Source organism: Centroberyx affinis, unplaced genomic scaffold (genome assembly GCF_046629955.1).
Source record: "Centroberyx affinis isolate AG114_WGS23_722 - 3 ecotype Tasmania unplaced genomic scaffold, CSIRO-AGI_Caff_v1 ptg001296l_1, whole genome shotgun sequence".
Classification (NCBI taxonomy): Eukaryota; Metazoa; Chordata; class Actinopteri; order Beryciformes; family Berycidae; genus Centroberyx; species Centroberyx affinis.
In genome coordinates this window covers 1-21,922 of record NW_027279802.1, presented here as the reverse complement: position 1 = coordinate 21,922, position 21,922 = coordinate 1, and the positions used below count along the sequence as shown (strand labels likewise).

The following is a 21,922-nucleotide window of genomic DNA, read 5'->3' as shown; positions in this document are numbered from 1 at the left end:
TGTTTGCCTCCACCTGTCATACACTGGAGCTGTTTATTACCTCCCTTAACACAGCCAGGCCAGGGTCCCATATGGGCAGTGTGGTAGAGCTTGGCCTTGAATATTTGAGCTCTGTCTGGTTCAAACCCCTCCATACTTTCTGCATAAACCGGAAACAATTCAAAGCGCTACAACAATTAACAGGGCTGAAACATAGCTTAAGTACAAATTGCAAATAATAAAAGACAAATTTCCAATAGCAGTATCTTTTTTTTCTTTTCTTTTTTTTTTTTTTTTAGCCAGAGCTCAACCTTACCCTTAAACACTGGTGAGATATTTCACCTGATCCATGCCAATTTCCAGTTATACAAGTAAATATCAAAAGAAGCCTAATAGTTTGGTGTAGTTTTGGTGCCTTGAGCCATTCAACAGATTATCCACAACCATGAACAGTACAATAAAATAGTATACGAACACTAGTTATGCTCGTTCTCTGTAAAGTCCTTTGAGACATGCTTGTGATAAAGGGCTATATAAATAAAAAAAACCTGATCTAGAACTATCAATTCAATTCAAAAATGAAATGTACCCGCTTGGAAAATCTTTTCACAAAGCGAAGGCAACCAGTACTGATGAGTAGAACTGAATATCCATCCTCAGTATAGAATAAGGTGAAGGGTAGACATTACCCCCCACCCCCCCACCCCCCCCCATATGAGTGGAGTGGTCTAAAAACTAGGGGCAGAGAAAGGTATTATAATCCCCAATCCTGCTTTAATACATTCATATGTATATCACCGATTGATTTACTATAGAGGTTAAGTCAAGTCAAATCTATAAATATTCTGAATGACCTTGACTGATTCATATGGCATTGCACTGCTGTGCCTGGAGTCAAATGGTGTCCTTTTAGAGCTTTTCAATTATGAAATTAATCTGCAAAGGTCATTCTAGGATTTATGATCGTGCATGTCAAGTAAAGACTGCATGTGCTGGTGATGGCATGTAGGCCACAATTCAAAACCTTGACGCGTTGTTTTGCAGAATGTTTTTTTTTTATCATATGATACACATGAACTGCTTGCAATTCAAGGTCAGCTTGATGCACAACTTCCATCCTCCTACAGATGTGTAGATCTACAGTGGACAGTATGTGTTGTGATACTGATATTATACCGCCACCTAGAGGCCACAAGTAGGAAGTAAGTATATTTTGTTTATGCTGCAACTGCTGGTTTCATTTTAGCCAGTGTGCAATTTATAGATAGAGGAAAGGCAAAGAAGGTGAATATTATTTTTTTTGGTTTTCCACATACTCTATAATAAATTAGGGAGACACTTTTAATAAATGTAAAAACAGATGGTACCATCCCAGCTCATCCCGCCCCAGTAGATTTTGTTGTTGTTTTATTGGACCTCTGCCCCCACCTTCTCCTTCAGGGAGGACCTGCAGGCTTAGAGAAATATATACAAATGATAATTATTTATCACGACAGGAGGCAAGAGTTTGGTCCAAGGTGGCCGGTCCACATCAGACAGGCTGGTCTCAGTCTGTCCTCCACCTGCTGCAGCAATGTCCCTCTTGTTGACTATAATTCTTTTGGCTTCAGGTCAAACTTTTTTTTTTTGTTTCACTGCTCTGCAGATTAAACCATTTAATGCAGCTCACACATGCTGACAGGCTGTATTTTTTCCCTTGTTTATTAATCTACCATTGAGTGTTGGTAGAACTTTGTGTTGCCACAACCTCAGTTACCAATAATGCAGTGATAGGGTTGTCCTATCACCATCCCATTGTTCTCTTTGTTTTATTTTTTTATTGTTTGTTTGTTTGTTTGTTTTTCTTATTTGTTTATTTCTATATTCATATATACATGCATATCTTTAAAATGTATTTCCAATGCACTTTTGTTTATCTGTTATAAAAGAGCATTATATCATTATATATGCATTTCTCAAACTGCTCAAATAAAGATAATTGAAAGAGAACATGTGGTATTTATCCAGGCAGATTACCTTTTATTCGTAAGAGAGAACCTTTTCTACACAATGTTGATAAATGAGGCCCAGCTTAAAGATCTAGCACTATCTCCCTTCTTTTCTTTTCTCTGCCCACCCTCCCTACTCCCATCTCCCTGTCACCTTCCCCCTATCTGTAATGGTTATATCGTAACCTGTTCTCCTGTTCGCTGCATCATGCATGCAGGAGAGATGTAGACTGAGAGAGATACAGTCAGGTAGTGAGGAGAAGTAATGTATGGAGGCAGTGATGCAAACTGAGAGGGACGGAGAGGTATTTTTCATGTTTGAGAGGAGGAGGGCTGGATGGAGGTAGGTGCAGTAGGTGGGAAGGCAGAGCTGACAGATGAGAGGCGGATACAGAGTGGATCTGTCAGTCATAAGGCAGTGATACAATGTGAGTCAGACTCAAAGCAATATTCCACTTCGTTTTAACACTGGGGTTATACGGTAGGCTACTTGACCGCCTTGAAAACCAGAATATAAACTGATCACCAAGATCAGATGCAGCTGAACGAGTTTGTAGTGTTCAGATTTTTACTTCCCATTCATTTGAATGAGGCCACGAAAATAGCCTGAAAAGTTACATTTAACACGTTGGTGAACAGATTCAACAACAGATCCCACTACTGTGATTTTCAATTGACTTTGGGTCCAATGTTGTAGAACATAATTTCGTCAAATACCATCCTACTCTAAAATGAGGAAAACTCTGTCCGTCTGTATGTCTGTCTGCATCCATTTTGCTCCTCAGTGGGTTGGCCAATCAATCTGAAACTGCACATTTTTCCATTTTCCCAAATTTAAGCTGTTTATGCACATTTTTGGCAAGTTTGCGTGGAGTTGTGGCGCGCGCATCCCTGGGTATGGACTAGTTTTTATTGATAGAAGAGAACATAGTGAAGGGATATCATTTAGGAGAGAGAGTTCGTGTCTGGGAGACCGGATCTACTTTTATTTTTAAATATAAATTTTAGTGTAAAGCAAGGATAGAAATGCAAAATGGTGATGGACCCAAGATTGCTTTATTGTCTTAAAAGCAGGATCTGCTGTTGAATCTGCTGTTTCAGACTATTTTCGTGGCCTCACTCAAATTAATTGAAAGTAAAAACAAGAACACTACAAACTCGTCCAGCTGCATCTGATCTTGGTGATTAGTTTATATTCAGGTTTTCATGACGGCCAAGTGCCGAATAAAAAAACTAAGTGGAATATTGCTAGAATGCAGTTCCTCGAAGGAGGAAGAAGAACAAGACCAGGCTGATAAACCTCCACCCATCGAGGAGGCCATGAACTACAGAGGATGAGGTCCTAACTTTTCTGGTTCATGAGACCAAAGCAGCAGACGTCCTGTGGGCAAAGACCAGACTCTGGAGGTCAGACCTCCATCCAGCCTAATCCAGGAGGTCAAACCAGCTTCTCTTGGCTCTTCAACATATTCAGAAGGAAGAAGAAAGCACAGACAAAACGTACCAGCAAGAAGAAATGAACTGACTGTCCTGTTTCATTTCATATTCATTTTCATATTTCTTATATTTATGTCTATCGATCTTACAGACAAAAAATATATATTTTAATATTTTTTTTAGCATATTACTTTTACGGTAATATACTACTTTACAGCAGTCTTGGAACATTTCTTCAACACATTCCTCCTATTAGTAAGTTGTTGATACCATAAAGTGTGGGAAGTGAGTGTGGGAAGACCATTATCACATGACCATTATGGCTCATATCTATATGGCTTATATCATTTGTTATTTAAAATGCATCAGCCATTAATTAGGATAATGTCTACCCCTCACCTTATTCTTCAAGATGCACATTTGCCATACAGTATATATTACATAAATAATACAGTATAATATTAAGTACTCTACACAAAATATAATAAATGTTATATCTTTATATATATGTTGTATCATCCAATGCACATTCATACCATAATCATATAATTCATATATGCACATTTGAACACATATAATCAATATATAAATAGAATCTTCATTCTAGGTTTATGTCAATATTGTCTCCTATTATATAATTATTATATCATTATAATACCAATTGATAAAGACATACTGTGCTTAACTTGAACTAGTGTATGATCATCCCTTATCATACACAGCAATAGCCAATTTACAAAAAAAAAAAAAAGAACCTTATGCAAGCATCCTTCCAGACATTTTCTATTTGTTTTCAGGACACACGGTCAACTCCATCACCATGGCACTGCATTGTATATATATTGTTTTTTTTATTGCAGATTTTTTGAAGGCCATAATAAAATAAAGTTTGCACACCTGACAGTTTCAGTCTTGGGTGCTGGGAGAAAAACAGCAACAGAAGTATATGAGGCTTGGACACCATCTACTTGCAAATCTCAATTTATTGCGACGTTTCTGTCATAGACCTTCTTCAAAGCATCAAACATGGAAATGATACCAGCTGTAGGTCATTGTCAACAGGTGCAGGACAATTGTCAGTCAACATAACAAATTAGCCTATCAACATCCTTATTACATCAATAAATCATTATTGTTCACATTAACACATCAATAAAAAGGCCAGCACTTATCACATAAATAAAAATCAGTTTGTATAAGAGATAACATATAAAACTCCTATCTAAGCTATAAATATAAATGCTGGTCTTTTTATTGATGTATTCATGTGAAAAAAAGGTGATTTATTGATGTGATATGTATGTTGATAGGCTAATTTGTCGCAATAAATTGAGATTGGTGGATGGTGTATACTTAGATTTTTATGGCCAGACAATAGCTTGTGTACTGAAACTCATCAGAAAAGACAAGTCCATGCCTCCAAATAATTAAGATTTTTGAGAATTACAAACTGAATAATTGTATATTAATTCAGAAGACACATAGCCCACTTTGAGAATAAGGCTTTATTGTACAATCCACACAATGTAATTGCACAATAGAGACAGTAAATCCCATTTTCTGTGTTTGATTCATTATTCGGGCTTTCTAAAATGCAAAGACAGTAAAATGCTGACTGTGCTCAATATGAATAGACACCATAGGCTTAGAGATACTAGTGGTAGGGCTAAGCAGGAAAAAAGGCATGCATTTTGTATAATAGTGCTTGTAGATTTCCATCCAAACCAGAATTTTAAATCATTGGTGAACTAAAAATAAAGATCTATTTTGCAGTTTAGTTGACCTGGCATGATGTTAGCTTTGAGTCACTCCTGTCAACAAACACAAGAACCAGGATTGTGTATCTATAATATCCATGATTACATTATTTGCAGAATACATAGTATGACAACACAGATTTGATTTTAATTTAGGCCTACATGAAAGTTACATAATTCTCTCAACTAATCAAAAGCATCTTGGAGGTTGACCTGGTCAGAGTTAGGCCTCCATTTCAGCTGTGTCCTCGCAGAAGAACGCCCGGAGTCTCTTTCCAGCGGAGGTGTACCTGATGCTCTCTATCTCACCGCCGTAGTTGCTGGGCTTCTGGAAGTGGATCTCCAGGTGGTCCTGCAGGTCCTCTTCATCTCCCACATCGTCCACGTCATCGAGGAGGATGGTGCGCTTCGGAGCACCGCAGAAGGTCTGGGATGAAGCAGTGAATATTGAGGGAAAACTATTTCAACTGATGGTTCTTGCATTTTGATGTGTTTTACTATAATGACACTTTCTCTGTTCAACAGTCACATCACAAAACACAGCACAGAAAATCTGGTGTTATGAAAAGAAGGCATGGATGGGGTTATTAACATATATTTTGCTATTAATTCCTCTGAAACATTATTTAATCTAAAATCAAATTGTCTTTGAAGCTAATTTCCACGGGTTCCCTTGCTGTGTGTATGCATACTGAATGAAACTATTAACTGGTAAAAGGTTAGGCTGAATTTGATATTTCAACATGCAACAATGAAACATCATCAACTTTTGTACATGTAAATTAAAGTGCCGTATGTCAACCAATCATCATGTCTCTATCCATGATGTATTTGTCCGCAGACAGACACAGACACAGTGTGGGCAGGTGTGATGATCTAAATTGGAACTTAGCTTTTAAATGTACAAGGAAGGTATATTTTTACATTTGAAATGATTATAGATCCTTGTAGTAGTGCTATTAGTCCTGGCGGTGAGGAAAAACCTGCTGAACCAGGTGGTGGCGGTGCGTTCCTGAAAGGAAGCAGACACCACCAGCACACCCTGAGGAAGGCTCTGGCTCACATCATTTTTGTGTCTGCATGTGCTTCCCCGTTTCACTGTCTTGCACCTGACCACATTTTAAATGACCAAAGATCAAAGATCATTCAAATCGGCACAAAGTTAGCAAGGGAATTGGAGACTGAAAGGGAGAGTGGTTACACCTGGACCTGACTTGAATTAACCCATCATGTAACGACCTTCTTCCCCTTCTACTCTTAAAAAAAAACAAAAAACTGATTCTACAAATGCTACTTATTCCTATTAAAAGGCTTAGCTGATGAAGACCGTGTATATACATTTGGTTTCACTACTGTTGACATAATGCCCTTATTGTAAGTCGCTTTGGATGAAAGCGTCTGCTAAATGACATAATGTAATGTAATGGGAATTCCTTTGTAGATTCCCTATGACGAACCAATGACTTGGAGAAAACACACTGACTCATCATGCAAAAGTGCAGGTAGTGCAGATCCCAGAACTACAGGTTAGACTGAATATAAATGAGACTAGATCAGACTCGATTCAACACAGCAGTGCTCAGTGTATGATAGGTCAACCAGTTTTTCGGTCTTACCTGAAACTTCCGTAGCTGGTACTCGCAAACAGGGCCAACCTGCACAGTGACTTCATTGTTTAGATCCACATGATACTTGCCTCTCAGGGTCAGGTTCTCAGCAACTACACAGAAACACACAGTTGTTTTCAGTATCACATTAATTTTGACACATTTATTGCGGTGAACTGCATTTTACGTTGGGTGCCAACGGGTCGGATTTGTCGGGAAATCTGCTGTATTGCTTTATGGCACAAAGGGATATTGCTTCATGGCACAAAAAAGGAAGAGGGCATCGCAAACAGAGCTAAAGCTTTCAGAGTTTCTGGCAATGGCAGATGGTGGGAGGAGTTAAGGGGTGATGGAGAGATCACTCAACATCTTTATCCTCTTCAAAGAGGAGGAGGGGGGATTGGAAGCAACAGGGTTTATGGGAAATATGGTCTCTAGCACTAACAATACCATTAACCACTGGTATGAGATAGAGGCTACCAGTTGTCTCCACCATGCTCTCATTTGTTTACGGTAATTATACCAAGGCAGAGGTGTGACCAAGTCAACTTTGCAGTGTCAAGTCTTGAGGCACAAGTTTCAAGTCCCAAGTCTAAATGTAGATTACTAAGTCAAGTGCAAGTCAAGTCCAAGTCATTAATGTCAAGTCTCAAGTCTAAATGTAGAACAGCAAGTCAAGTCAGAACAAATCAAGAGTCCAGTATCAATTTAATATCTTAAAGAAAACTAAATATCTAGGACTTTTCAATGCAATGTGGTTTCAATAGGATAATTACTTGGTAAGAGCATCATGAGTTTGATTTCTATAATCAGTTTCAACTTCAATAAATTCAATCATTCCATACAAATTCAGAAAACAGAATTTAAATTCAGTCGTCTGCTGGAACAAATCTCATCACTTTCAATCTAAGTCATTTACACAAACACAAGATCTCAAGTCAAGACTTTAGAAACCTTTTCAAGTCATCAGAGTACAAGTCAGAGTCAAGTCCCAAGTCACCAGAACCCAAGTCAAGTCTCAAGTCTTCTCTTCATGTATCAAGTCGAGTCTCAAGTAATTAAAATTGTGACTTGAGTTTGACTCGAGTCCAAGTCATGTGACTCGAGTCCCCACCTCTGCACCAAGGTATCGCTTACACGCGCTTACACACACACACACACACACACACACACACACACACACACACTGGAGCTGTACCTCCAGTGTGGAGGAAGGTGATTTGGCCCGTCCCAGTGTTCTTGTCATAGTCAACTCTCTCCACCTCTCCTCCCCCTCTGCTGGGCCTGGAGAAGCTCATTTCCAGTCGGTCCCTCATTCGCTCCTCTGGCATGGCAGGCGGGGCGTTGGAGAACGTGAGCTCCTTCCTGAAAACATCAAGGTGGATCTGCAGTGCAGTATACAGGGGTTAGAGGGGAGTGTTGAACCAACATCACAGTTTCAGGCTTTGTTTTCATAAAAACATCCATCCACATCAAGAGCATAAATTAAAAGGTGGATAGCATGGTCTTCAGTCTCTTCAAGGTTAAAGGACATTCTTACTGTCATAATGTACTGTCACGAATTTCCCAAAAGGGATCAATAAAGTGCTATCTTATCTTATCTTATCTTATCTTATCTTATCTTATCTTATCTTATCTTATCTTATCGTACCTCAAACTTCACAGAGGGCTCCAGGGTCAGCATTTTTGGTTTCACATCCAAATTCATTTTGTCACAAGACACAGAGCACTTGGGCATCTTCAGGATTTGAGAAGCCACTAGAAGAGAGAGAAGATAGAAGAGATAAACAAAACAAAAACAAACAAGAGCACAGAAAAGATAAAATCATATCAAAAGATGAAAAATATCACAACATACAGCCTTGCAGGGGCAGCAGGTAACAGGTTGGGCTTGGGAGCCACCTAGCGATCAGTGCGCTCTGGTTCAGTCATCGGCACTGATGCAAAACTGCCAGAGTTCCCCTGAACACACTACACCTACTTTATATACAGTGTATGTACCAGGATGCTCCAAGGACAGGTACTGTACACTAGCTAAATACTGGGATACAATGCAATAAGCAGTGAACTGAAATATGTCAATGTGGGTGTATCTGACACCCAGCTGAGGTGTAGAAGATATTCAGTGTAGAAGTGGGCAGTACACTATAATAAGGCTAACATAATATAAAGGTATATAAACCCTTGAACATGTTCAAGTCATACACAAGTATGTAGATTTTTGCAGAGGTTTATTTGAATTATTCTAGAGAACAGTGGTGTGGTTCGTTAGGAGTGAGAACGTAATCCGCAGGAAATTACCCCAAAACACAAGGGGTTATGGGTATAGGGAGATGGACGTTGCCAGCAGTTACTCATGCTTGCAAAGCCTAGAATAACAAAATGAACTGAGGGCAAACCTGAGTCAAGAGAGGTGAAATGTCTCCTCACTATCTCAGCCGAGGAGCACATTTCTCAACTCCTTGAAAGAATGCACAAGAATACTCATACTAAGTTTAATACTAAGAAGTATTAAATAGTTAAATACAAAAGTAGTACAGAGTAAAATACAACAAGGTCAACTTTTCTACTATGGTACATGAAAGTAATAGCTATGGTATGACTTTTATCATAAATTGTCCATCTAATATCTGTGTCTTGGACACACCCAGCCAGCCTTGAACTACTTGCCTCACAACGAATAATAAAGAGTTGTGATGCATCGTATTGTATCACAGCATATGGAAACCGTCCGTACCTTTCTCCTCTTCGAAGGTGATGAGTGCCTGTCCTCCCCGGAGAAGCACAGCAGGTCTCTGACTGATGGTGAACACTCCTTGGATTTTATGACCGCTGTGCTCGCTCTCCTCTCTCTCCCGACCCGTGAACTTCACCTTGGTGTCCAGGATTTGGGCATAAATCTGGAAAGATGTCGTAACAAACTGAATAACAAGCTCCAACTGAGACTATTTCACAGTAGAATATATATTGAGTCAATAGCTACTATTGTTGAATTCTCAAATGAGGTCAAATGTGAAAAGTGCTGCAGAGTTAACTTTCTTTCTACCTTGAATTTCTGCTTTAGTTTAGTGGCCTCAGCTCTTTTAGATTCTAGTTCAGCCTGGTATTTCTTCAGTCTGTCCATCAAATGCTGGTTACCTTTCTCAAGCTGGAGGATTTCAACCTATGGAAAAGAAAAAAAAAAATTTCAATAATGTAGTATTACAATAATGCATTGTTATTTGTTATTTCATCTAATTTAACCTATTTCCACTATAGTTGTTATAGGCGTGTGTAAGTGTAGGTTATAGGAATGAGAGTAGCTGTCTCTACCTGTATCCCCTCCATGGTTTCATTGAATTCTCTCTTACATTCCTCTTCCTTTTTGCTAAGAGCTGTCATGTCCTTTTGGGCGTTCTTCTTGGCTTCATCTTCAGCATGTTTTTCCAGAAGCAGCCTACCTTTCACATCATCAGCTTTCTCCACTTTTGCCTTTAAAATATAGAGGGATGTTACCACTTAAAATAAGAATTCAGAAAGAATAGCCCAAAGAGGAAAAAAAAAAAAAATGTACTTGTTCAGGTTTGAACTAGGTACAGTCCGATTGTGTAATCCTAATCATTTAAAAAAAAACAGCCTACCCTCCATGTCTCCAGCTCTCTCTTGGCCTTGGCAAGTTCTCCGTCTTCCTCAAAACCACCGTCCATCTGACGAGAACAAGGAATTACCATTCACTGTTAATGTAACGTGAATGCGTTATCGGACAGCTATCTGCTAATCCATTATTGGACACGCCACTCTGACGTGCTTCTGAAGTCAGACCACGGTACTTAAAGGGGGGGTATTCTAGGATGTGGCAATTCTTAGTATTTATGTTGATTTTGGTACTTGGAGGTGTGAAGTAATCACAGTAAAAAAACTGAATCATATCACTATGCCATTTCCCCACAGTCACCAACTATAAAACACGCCCCCATGTACGAGCCAAGTCAGATTTTGCTCCAGTTTCTATGTAGACGCTGAACTGTCTGAAATCAACCAATCAGACCAACAATAAGAGGAGGGCGGGCCTTCCAGAATGGCCAGCCAATCAGAGCAGTAACTCATTAGCATAAGACGCTGCTTATGTAAAACAAACTATTTTCTTGTAGGTGTGAAACTGCGAAGTGAATGGCTAAAGCTATAACTAAACGATTTTTACTGAAAAAAACTTAACAGGTACACAGCAGGTAATTATATAAAACTGCTGAAAAAGCAAATGATACCACCTCCTTTAAACATGTTAACCAATGCAAATGCCACGTTTTGTAGGGATACACACTTATTTTGGAATATCAAGTCAGTTTTATATTAGTGTTCATTATATATTCCAGCAAATAAATAATAATTGTGGAAGAAAGGGGAAGTGAAAGTGAAAAAAAACAACAACATTAGAATGGATTAGCTACGAAAAAATGTATTTAATCGTTCTGTTCTATTGTTGTTATCAGTTAGATCTAGTTAGGCTCATTCTCTGTGAAGTCTTTTGAGACATGCTTGTGAAAAGGGAAATATAAATAAATGAACTTGAATTTGACCTAGCATAGCTGTCCGATAATGGACTCGAATGTTTGATATGTGCGTCAAACGAACGATAGCCTACATGTTTACAGCTGATTGCGGTTTTACTGACAAAATGGAGGAAGTAGACTGCAAACCTGTGTCCGATAATGGACCCACGCCGTCACATTTAATCGGAGAAGCCGTTGCATATATAGAGCATTCCCTAGGCGATAAATAATGCCCAAACTTTTCAAAAGACAAAAATAAAAAAAACAACAGCAGCATATTCCTTACCTTGCCATTCATCAGGGTGTTATTGCTCAAGTCAGCCATGGCCTGTTTGACGAAAACGAAACTAAGTTAAAAACGATTCAGAGATGAAAAACACGACAGTCGGGGTATTAATAATTATTAGTCTACAGTCTTACCTGTGTTTGTGTTTTGTTGTTTGTTTATTTACCCAGCAAATGCGCTTTCAAATGAGCAAATCCTCACGGTTCACGGCTGGTGTTGCTGATACGACACGGGCTGAAATCAAAAGTGAAACTTGAAACTACACGGGGATTTTCCAGACGACATGTGTCACAATCCCGTTTGCAATGATACTCGCGCGGATAGGCAGGCTACAGATGTGGCGGCAGGTGTCTCTCTCCTAAAATGTCGGGGAAAAGTCTCGTTTTGGAGGGTCTACCGGACGACCTGGACCGAGTGAGTGCCAGATTACAGTTGTACTTCAAAAACAAACGGAGGTCCGGAGGAGAGCTCTTGGAGCTGCGCGAGGATCCCACTGATAAAAGAAAGGCTCTGCTTGTCTACCTCGACGATGCAGGTAATACGAAGGTCGTCTGTCAACATGTATCATCATATAAATATGTAATATGTAATATAGCATCCAAATATGGCTTCGTGGAAGGAGGCAAAATAATTATTCGAGATGTCATGGTCTCATTATAATATTCCTATGGACTTATAGTGTTTCAGTGGTACTCTACAGTGGGGTTTCAGTGACTTGTTGTAGCCTACTTTATACGGAAGTAGCGGTGTGTGTGTGTGTGTGTGTGTGTGCTTGTGTGTGTGTGTGTGTGTGTGTGTGTGTGTGTGTGTGTGTGTGATGGAGGGGACCTTTGGATGTCTAATATTCTTTTAGTTTCCTTATCTCAAACTTATCTCAAACAAAGTAAAATTCATCGTCCATTTACAGCAAAGAAAAAAAACAAAAACATGTACACATGGTAATCAGCTTATGCAAACCTTAGCTTAAGTATTCTTTCATTTCAGTTCAGTTCAGTTCAGTTTATTCACAAATCAGTTAAAATACAAGTACAATCATATGAGACATAATGGAGATATGTGAAATGGGACACCCTGATAAGCTATCTGAAGCTTGAGAGTAGGGGCCCAGACACTAAGCAGATAGTATGTAAAGTATATGTTTAGTCTAGATTTGAAAAAGTGCATGTATTATACAGTAACACAACCTACAGAACACCTAAGACTAACCTAAGACCCTAAAAAGTCAAGACATTTATTCCATCAGTCTAAACATTGATTAAATAGGTAAGATACAACAAGTTCACTCTGTGTATGCTATCCAGATGTATTATAAGATCACTGTAGTCCGTTTGCATGAGGGATTGAGGTTGATAGATTTGTCATTTTCCTCTCTAGCTCTGCAGAGGGTTTTGGACAAAGGAAAGCATCAGATTGATTTCAAAGAGCCATTTGGGTTGGTGGAGGTTCAAGTGAAATTGGCGGAGGATGTCCAAGCACAGGTGAAGAAGAAACCGCCAGTTTTACCTCGTCCTGACAAAGAGAAGATCAGCCTGTGGAAGTCTGCAAACAACAAGCCTACTGGAGAAAAGGTTATCATTTAACTTTCTGTCCAATCAGTTTAGTTTTTTATGATGATGTTGTGGATTTAACCTCATTTGTCTTTGGTGTTACAGCCAGTCACATCCTCTCCAGCAGTCGCAGGTAAGAGAGATTTTCCCTGAATATTTCCATCCACATAGCAATGACAGATTGGATGAAGGCTTGTTTTAGAACCGTTCTCCAATATTTGGTTTCAGATACTGTGGAGGATGAGGACACACATGCACAGGCACTCTCACTGCTCGTCACCAGTGAGCACATGAAAGACTTCCTTCGGATGTATTTCGAACAGTTTGCCTCAGAAACCGCCTCAGAACCCATTCTTACTAAACATGGAAAAAATACCTGGATCCTCCAACTGTCCAATAAGTCAGGTAAATAAAAATACTTTCTTTTACATTGGCCTTATTTCAGTATTGACCTGTGCAATAACTGCATGGGTACTAGGTGAAAATAATACAAAATGTACTTTCCAGGGTGCAACAACACTATATTGCTATATGTACTATATACTGTATCTACTGTGCAAAAGTCTTAGGCACATGTAAAAAAAATTCTGTAAAGCAAAGATGCTTTCAAAAATTATGGAATTAAAAGTTTCTAAATATAAAAAACAAAAATCTATAAAGCAGTCTGACACACTAATGCAGAAAACAAATAAACATCTAAGACAACATTTATATAAAAAAAATCTAGGGTGCCTAGCCTTTTTTTTTTTTTTAAATGTATTTATTTTAATTTATTATTTTATTTATTTTGAATCTGTTATGCAGTCTGGCACCCGCTGTTAAAATACTGGAAATCATTTTACAGTTTTTGATTATTTCGATTAAGATACCACAACAACCAAAAAACACAACACTAGAACATTTTGCAAATGAAAATCAATTTATATAGCATTAGGCTTTTTGTCAATGATATTACATTTTGAAAAATATAAAACCTTCATTTCAATTGATTTTTTCATGTTTCATGTTCAATTTATTTTAAAGCTTATAATCCTTTCTGTGAATAATAATTGACATTATTCACATTATCCTCTCCCTTTTCTTTGGTCTTTTATATATTACAATATACAGAGATGACATGTTATTATGTCTATAGTGGTATAACCTATCACTTAGTTGCAGTATGAGTTAATAAGGGAATTGAACATTGGCTTAGTTCATCCTGTGAAACATCTAATTCTGTCTGTTCATATCACTAGCAAGTCACCCAGACACAAAAATGTCCACCTTGTAATTCCATTATCTTCCATTCTCACAGCAAAGACTAAATAGTCAGATGCCGTTTTCCCTTGCAGACATGGAGAAAGTCTGTGCCAAGAAGGTGCATGACCATGGGATATCAGTGGAGGTCTACAAGGTAAAGACTGCGGAGGGGCAGCTGGACCCCAGACGGTTCGTCCTGAGCGGGTTTGATGACAGCTGCATACACAGCTTTGTCTCTGTGTACATCGGCAGCTGCAGCCGGGGGGCTGAGCACGCCTTGGAGACCCTTGATGATGGAGACAGTATAGTGGTCACCTTCAGTCAGGACATTGGTGGGTATACATAAGACATATACATAAAACAATTCCTAATATCAATTAACATAATTAAGACAACATGATTACACTTGCCTCTTTATATGAAGATTCAGTATGCTAGTAGAATTTCAATGTAATCATAGGGAATTTTGAATCAAGTGACATTTTTTAAAAAGTGACCCCCAGTCCCCCAAGTTGATGGAATATCTTAAGTATAGTATAGTATACTGACTTGAATTTTCATGTCCACAGATGTAAGCCACTTCCTGAAGAAGTGCTCCACCAAGAAGTTCCAGGAGAAAGAGATTGGGGCTCATCGTTTGGAGCTGACTGACTCTGTTCTTGTCCAAGGAAACATGAGTCAAATCTCAGAGGAGGCCCTCACCCTGTACTTCTCTAATAGAAGAAGCAGAGGGGGTGAGATTAAGACGCTCATCTGGGTCAGCAAAAACAAGAGCGTCATCATAACGTTTGAGCAATGTGATGGTAAGTTGTTTGAAAGGTTATGTTTTTCTTACTGATGAAATAGTATTATAGATTTGTTACAGAAATTAAAGTATTGGTTTGTAGCAATGAGGTAAAAGGTTTCACCAAACCTCAAACACAGAAAAACGTACTCACTTTCTACTTCGCGTCACTCATTATGCTTTTTTGTTCCACAATAACTGGAGACGGCTGGTATTACTTATGAATTGGTCATGACCAATCAAATTATTGGAGCTAAATATTCCACAGAATGACTTTGACTTATAAAACCATTACACTTTGAAAGGACCACACTTGGACATTGCACACCAAGCTATTCTATAATGTGATTTACTACAGCACAACAATTAATACATGGTTTACACTGTAATCCAAGATGATATTAGACGGCTGACCACCTAACAATGAACGTCAGAGATGCAATTCAAAGTCAATTTATTGATACTACCATAATGCTTTCCATTCCAAATGGTATTTGACAATCACTTATGTAGCTTTAGGAATGTATGTGTCCACCTTGGGGGAGAAGTGGTGAATGAGAGGCTGCAGTGCAAAAGTCTCACTTGTCCACCAGTTTCTCAGGAGAGTGGGACAATTGGGTGCAGTTGGGTCTAGACCCTGTAGGGGCAGCACTATGACAAATTCACAACAGTTACAGTAGTTGTTATACCGAATCAGGCACAGATTCTTGCTGTAATTTAGCATAGGTTTTCTAACAACTGTATTTTTTTCATCTCCTGTTGCAGCTGCACACAGGGTGGCAGAACACAACCACACTCTGGCTGGAGAGAAGCTCATTGCTCAGCTCTTCTACTCTAGGCTGCAGAAAGCTTTGACAGGACAAACATCCTTCCAGCCAAGTATCACAACTAATGCAGTCATTCCTGTCAGCACAGAGCTCCTCAGATTTCTCAGTCTCAACGAGTTCCACAAACAGGAGTTCACATCCACACTTAAAAAGGTCCATGCTAGCGTTTCCATAAAGATGGATGCCAAACCCCCTCAGATGGAACTGAACATGTCCGTGGACAAGCAGTCCTTGGGCGTGCTCCGACAGGGCCATTCCTGGGAGAGGAACGCGCGAAGAGAGGCTCAAACCCAGCTCGGGAAATATATGGAAAAACGTATACCGATTGAGGGAGAGGTTTGGCAAGGAATTGAGAAAAGTTGCCTTGAACTCAACATACCTAATGCCTGCATCTCTTTCAACATCAGCACCTCTGAGATAGTGGTGGTTGGAGTGCAAGCTGAAGTGAAGACACTTGTGGAAAAGGTCAGAAACATGGCGGAAAAGACCAGCGATGACCTCCAAATAAAGAGAGATACAGTAGAGAAAAAAATCGACCTGAACTCAAAGGAAGAGCTAGATCTCATCTTGGATATTGTATCCGACAAATTGATAGATGATGTGGGACTATCCAAAGACGACAAAAGCTTTACGATATATCTAAAGGGCCTGAAGAATACAGTAAACACAGCAGAGAGGATCATCAAAAAAGCCCAAGATGACGTAGTTTCCAGAAAGCTTGATCTGTCCCTTCATCTGGTGAAGTTCTTGAAGTCACTTGACTTGAAGAAACTACAAAGCGATCACTTTGCTCAAGACAACATAATGGCTGTGTTGTTCGCTGGTGAGGAGTCCTTCAAAGTCCTTGCGCATAAGGCTGACATTGACAGAGCTGAAGACAAACTTAAGGAGATCGTCAAAGATGAAGTCATTGAAATTTCTAGAGAACAAGTAAGTGTAACCAGGGGTGGCCAGTGGGAACAGTTTTTGGCTGCGCTCAAAGGAGATCTTGAATCCACACAGAACAATCAAAGAATTAGCATCACACCATCAGGGGAAAAGATTGCAGTATGTGGATTCTCTAATGTGGTGACAGATGTGCTGCGCAAGATAAGGGAATACCTGGAAAACAAGAAGCGAGTCACAGTAGATGTGCCTTTGAAATCCGCGCCAGAGCTGAACTTTGTTGAGACTTGCATGAAGCTGTCAGAGGACCCTGTCCTCAAGGCTTTGGGTGCCACTGCATTGCCCTGCAAAACACCAGAATCACCTTCCATAAAAGTCACAGCCTCAAGTGACAAAATCAAACAAGCCACAGATGCAGTGACTCTCCGGATAAATACAATAATAACAGAGAAGCACATGTACCCAAAAGCCGGAGAGGCCAAGGTCCTGGAGAAGAATCAACTTATCCTCATGGCTCAAGCTAGACTTTTGGGTTGCAACCTCCAATTATCACCGCCAGTAACTATCAACAATGAGCAATACAGCTATGATATAGAAGGGAAAGTCACATTGACCCTTGGACAGGGTTGTATTTCCCAGCAAGCAGCAGATGCTTTAATTTGCCCAATAAGCAGCCTGGCCTTTGACACCCCTGTTGCGCAACAGTTCCTACAGTTTGGAGGGCCAGAGATTAAGAAGGTGATTGACAAGTTCCGGAAGGAGAAGCAGAGTCTTATGGCAGGAGATGTGGTCTTGACCAACCCAGGCAACCTCAAATCCAAGAATCTTGTATATGCAGTAATTCCAATTTGGGGGAAGGACTCCTCAACTCTCCACACAACCTACCTACAGGCATCAGTCCTTCAGAGTCTTGTGAATGCAGCCAACAACCAGTGTGCCTCCATAGGCATGCTAGCAATGGGATGTGGCACCTTTGGTTTTCCTGTAAAGGAAAGCTGCGAGGCAATTATTATGGGAATCCGGAAATTTATTACTATGGGCCTTAGGGACTTGACAGACATTTATGTGATAGACTCTGATGCCAAGGTAGTAGCAGAATTCAAGTCAACTCTTGAAGGCATGGTAAGTTAGACTTTGATATCAATCCAATTTAACAAGTTTTTGTGTACAGATATAATGTGCCAAGTTTTTGCTTTTGATTTGCATGCCTTGATAGGTTTGTGCATTCAAAGAAGTTATCGTGATAATAGAGTCAAGTGTTTCTTCCCCTCCTGTTTTATTAAACAGGGTTATCGTCAAACCATTTCACCAAACACAGTATCAGCAACTCCTTCACACACTGCCTCAGCTCCACTGCTACCGCCTAAACCAGACACAAACATCAAAGGTAATTTCTTTAACCAGCACTGAAACATTACTATAATAGAGGGCCAGTGAGGTCATGCTTACATAGGTCATCCTGTTTTTTTTTTCTTTTTTAATATCAGTGATAGGTGGAGTCTCTGTGATTCTGAAGAAAGGAGACATCACTAAGGAGACAGTGGATGTCATTGTGAATTCTAACAACCAGAATCTAAATCTGAACTCTGGTAAATATCGTATTTAGATGGAAGTTGTAAGTGTTCTTGGTTCTAAGTCAGCATTTGCGTTCATTTGTTTCCCCACTGGATTTAGTTCATCTGAGAATGTAGATTTCATTTCTCACATTGCTTCCCACAGGTGTGTCTGGAGCCATCCTGAAAGCAGCAGGAAAATCTGTTGTGGATGAATGCAAGAAACATGGTAGGGAAACTAGCTCAAAGTGACATTTCTAGTAATCCCATTGATGGTTTTCTCTGTCTGGAGTCAGCTATACCACTGTCGTCCAGATTCACTAAGATTGTGTTGTGAGGGCGCTTTTTTTGCACGTCAGGTGCTTGAGAGAAGAGTTTTTGTCTTATTCACAAATATATTTATGCTAATCAAATTTTGCTGCAACCAACCCCTCAAAAGGAGCACTGCTCAAGCAAATAGCCCCCTTCATCACCAAGTGCAGATTGCTTGAACTGTAAAACTAATCCACCAAGGCTGGCACCCTTGCACCCTTGCACCCCTAAAACCCCTTTATAATTGGAGCATTCTCTGATCTGCTCTTTTTGAGCAAAGTCTTTACATCACCTTTCAAAGGATATTATATGTGCTACAGTAATTTGGGGGAGTTGGTGCTGTGAAGACTTGTTAGGGAATCGGGCACTGTCTTGATTTGCATGGCCTCACTTATAAATGAATATGATGTGGGTAAAATAATTAACATATGCATGACCATGGCAGGTGCTAAAAGGCTTTATTTTCTGAGCAGTGCTATTTCACATCTTTCCACTCATCTTGCACAGTTAGTGAATAGCATGGCTCTCTGATTTGGTCATTTTGGTGCACATTTCCCTGCACAAACCTTTAGTGAATCTGGGTCTCAGTGTCTATACATTTCTAACATTGTGTTTCCCAGGTCCCCAGAAGGTTGATGGTGTCGTGCTCACTGGTGGCGGCAGCCTGAGCTGCAAACACATAGCTCAGATGGTTGGACCTAAAACCCCCGCTGATATCACCGCTTCCATAGAGAGAGTCCTTCAGTTGTGTGACAGTAAAAAGGCTGCCACAGTGGCTATTCCTACGATTGGCACTGGTAATATATGTCATTTGGTGGATCTTACTTACTGTAGGATGAGTGCCCACATCTTAAAGGATAAGGCTGGTGTTTTTTAATGCATTGCTTACCGTCAACAAATCCTATGAAAATGACAAAATCAACAATGCGTTTGCTCTGCTCCCGTTACTTTCTGACTTCCCATGTACGGTTTTTAGCCGTCACCCGGAAGCTAAAAACCTTTAAATACAGCTCACAAAGACATACTTTCAATTTTAAAAACCGCTAACTGCTACCATGAAAAGTGGGAACAAATTCTTCATTACGCCAGGGACTATTTTCGGTGCTACGGGAACTACTTTCCTGAGATCGCAAAGTGTTTACAACTTATTAAGTTGTTTGAGGAAAAAGTCGGCCGGCCCGGTGCATCGCGATGATGAAATATGTTGCCCAGAGCAGCAGCATGGCTCTGTGACGTGTTTTTAATCGTTTTTTTTATACAATGGATTTCTATGGCTGCTGGGACATGGCTTCATTGGGGACCGTCTACATGGACGAGACTTGTTGGCAAAACAAAATCATTGCTAATTTTATTATTTTCATAGGATTTGTTGATGGTAAGCAATGCATTAAAAAACACCAGCCTTATCTTTTAAGTATGCAACCCCAAACACAGGACAAGCAAACAGTGAGGCTTCATCAGCAAGTTAATGTGAATATTAAATAGTTTTTCTGAATTTAATGAATTTGTTTCACAACACTTTTCCTTCTTTGATATTGATCACTGTTGTATACCCTGGCAGGAAGAGGTAGCATTGACCCCAGGATGTCTCTCCACGCCATTTTAAAGGGAGTGGAACATCATACATCACAGACTTCCTTCTCAAACCTTAAAAGTATCTTCATCGTGGCCTTTGAAGACAGGATTTTTGACTCCATAAAGAATTTTTTGAACAAGAGGAATACGACACAGACACAGAAAACTCGTAGTCAAGTAAAATCACATTCACTATACTATATTAATGATTAAACCTGCTTTTTTAACTCATAACTCAAATTTAAAATATTTAAAAGTATTTCATCAGATTCACCACACTATTTCCTTTTATTTATGAATTTGTGGCATTTTTATTACCAGCTTGTTTTATTTTGTATTTTCTGGAATGCCTCATGATAACAAATTCTCTGCCATTATTTTGTCTAGGCGAGTGCACCATCAACAAGGACCAAGTCTGGTCTACCCTCAAATCAAGGTTTGATTCATTTTTGGTCATATCACTTTTTCAAAGAGACCATCATCCTGATTTACCCATGAATGTGTTTGGGTGAATTAATCCCCTGTTTGGTATTTCCCCTTACCACTCCACTCTAGTTAAAATCCAAGGTGTCAGGATTGAAGTGAGGAAGGGTGACATTACCAAAGACTCGGTCAAAGGCATTGTGAACACTACCAATGCTGACATCAACTTAAAAGGAGGTTGGTGTACTACTTTCTTGTATGCACACGACCCAAAGAAACTTTCTACCTGAATAAATGTGTGTATATATTTGTACTCTCTCTATAATTTTATATTATGTGCATTACCTGTTTTTTTTATTTTATTACCTTACTGTACTTGATTTCCTTGTTCCGCTAATTGCTGCTGTGGCACCTGAATTTCCTGAAAGGGATCAATAAAGTGCTATCTTATTTTATCTTATCTTGATTCTGGTGTGCTTACCATCTAACGTGACATTTAAATGTGACACAACAAAAACCCTGCTGAAATTAGGCTGTGTTTGTCTTCTCAGGTGTCTCTGCGGCCATTTTAAGTGCAGCCGGGGCTGCAGTCGAACAAGAATGCAAAAACATTCGTGAGTTTTGTTCCGTTGTTTTGTTCTTTTTGTGTGCTGTATAATGGTTTAATGATTATTATAGCTACAGTATACCCTCATTTACTGTCTACTATGCTGTCCTTAAAGATGCACTTAAAGGTGTAGCATTTTAACATCAATAAATCATTACCACATTAAGCAACAGGGTTTATGAGAAATGTGGTCTTAATTTGGAGAAACACTAGCACTAATAATACCACTGCTGTCAGATAGAGGCTGCCAGTCGTCTCCACCACAGTCTCATTTGTTTATAGTAATTATACCAAGGTATTACAGTTAATTTGACAATGATATGATGTTTAAAAATGCAACACTTAGCACTTTTAATGTCTTCGTAAAGTGTGTTGTTATGTTTCTACGTAAAATGCACTATAAGTAAATTTGCTACGATGTGGTTGGTGCCCTCTGGTTGTCTGTGAAGGGCCTTTGAAGCACCCCGATGCAGGAGTGACTGGTGGCGGAGCCCTGCAGTGCGACTTCATCATCCATATGTTGGGGCCACATTCTGCCGCAGAAGCCTCCGTACGGGTGACGAACGTGCTGCAACGCTGCGAGG

The 21,922-nt window shown here is 39.5% G+C and overlaps 2 protein-coding genes across 2 annotated transcripts; one reads left to right on the top strand and one right to left on the bottom strand.

Moving 5' to 3' along the window:
* Positions 1-4,810: 4,810 nt before the first annotated feature.
* Positions 4,811-11,848, bottom strand: nmi (N-myc (and STAT) interactor). The gene is made up of 10 exons (XM_071525494.1): positions 11,718-11,848; positions 11,584-11,625; positions 10,389-10,454; positions 10,081-10,239; positions 9,815-9,931; positions 9,506-9,668; positions 8,420-8,526; positions 7,967-8,153; positions 6,778-6,881; positions 4,811-5,588 (listed from the first exon to the last, which is right to left on the bottom strand). The coding sequence occupies exons 2-10, from the start codon at positions 11,620-11,622 to the stop codon at positions 5,385-5,387; spliced, it is 1,146 nt and encodes a 381-aa protein (XP_071381595.1). The 5' UTR covers positions 11,623-11,625; positions 11,718-11,848; the 3' UTR covers positions 4,811-5,384.
* An 83-nt stretch (positions 11,849-11,931) lies between these two features.
* LOC139649164 (protein mono-ADP-ribosyltransferase PARP14-like) lies at positions 11,932-21,916 on the top strand (the record flags this gene model as incomplete). The annotated part of the gene is made up of 16 exons (XM_071525493.1): positions 11,932-12,118; positions 12,958-13,151; positions 13,236-13,263; positions 13,359-13,535; positions 14,465-14,704; positions 14,942-15,175; positions 15,922-17,990; positions 18,156-18,255; positions 18,356-18,457; positions 18,588-18,650; positions 19,354-19,530; positions 20,295-20,485; positions 20,696-20,744; positions 20,864-20,968; positions 21,283-21,345; positions 21,788-21,916. Coding segments are annotated over exons 1-16 (4,093 nt in total), but the record flags the coding sequence as incomplete, so codon positions are not given.
* Positions 21,917-21,922: the final 6 nt, after the last annotated feature.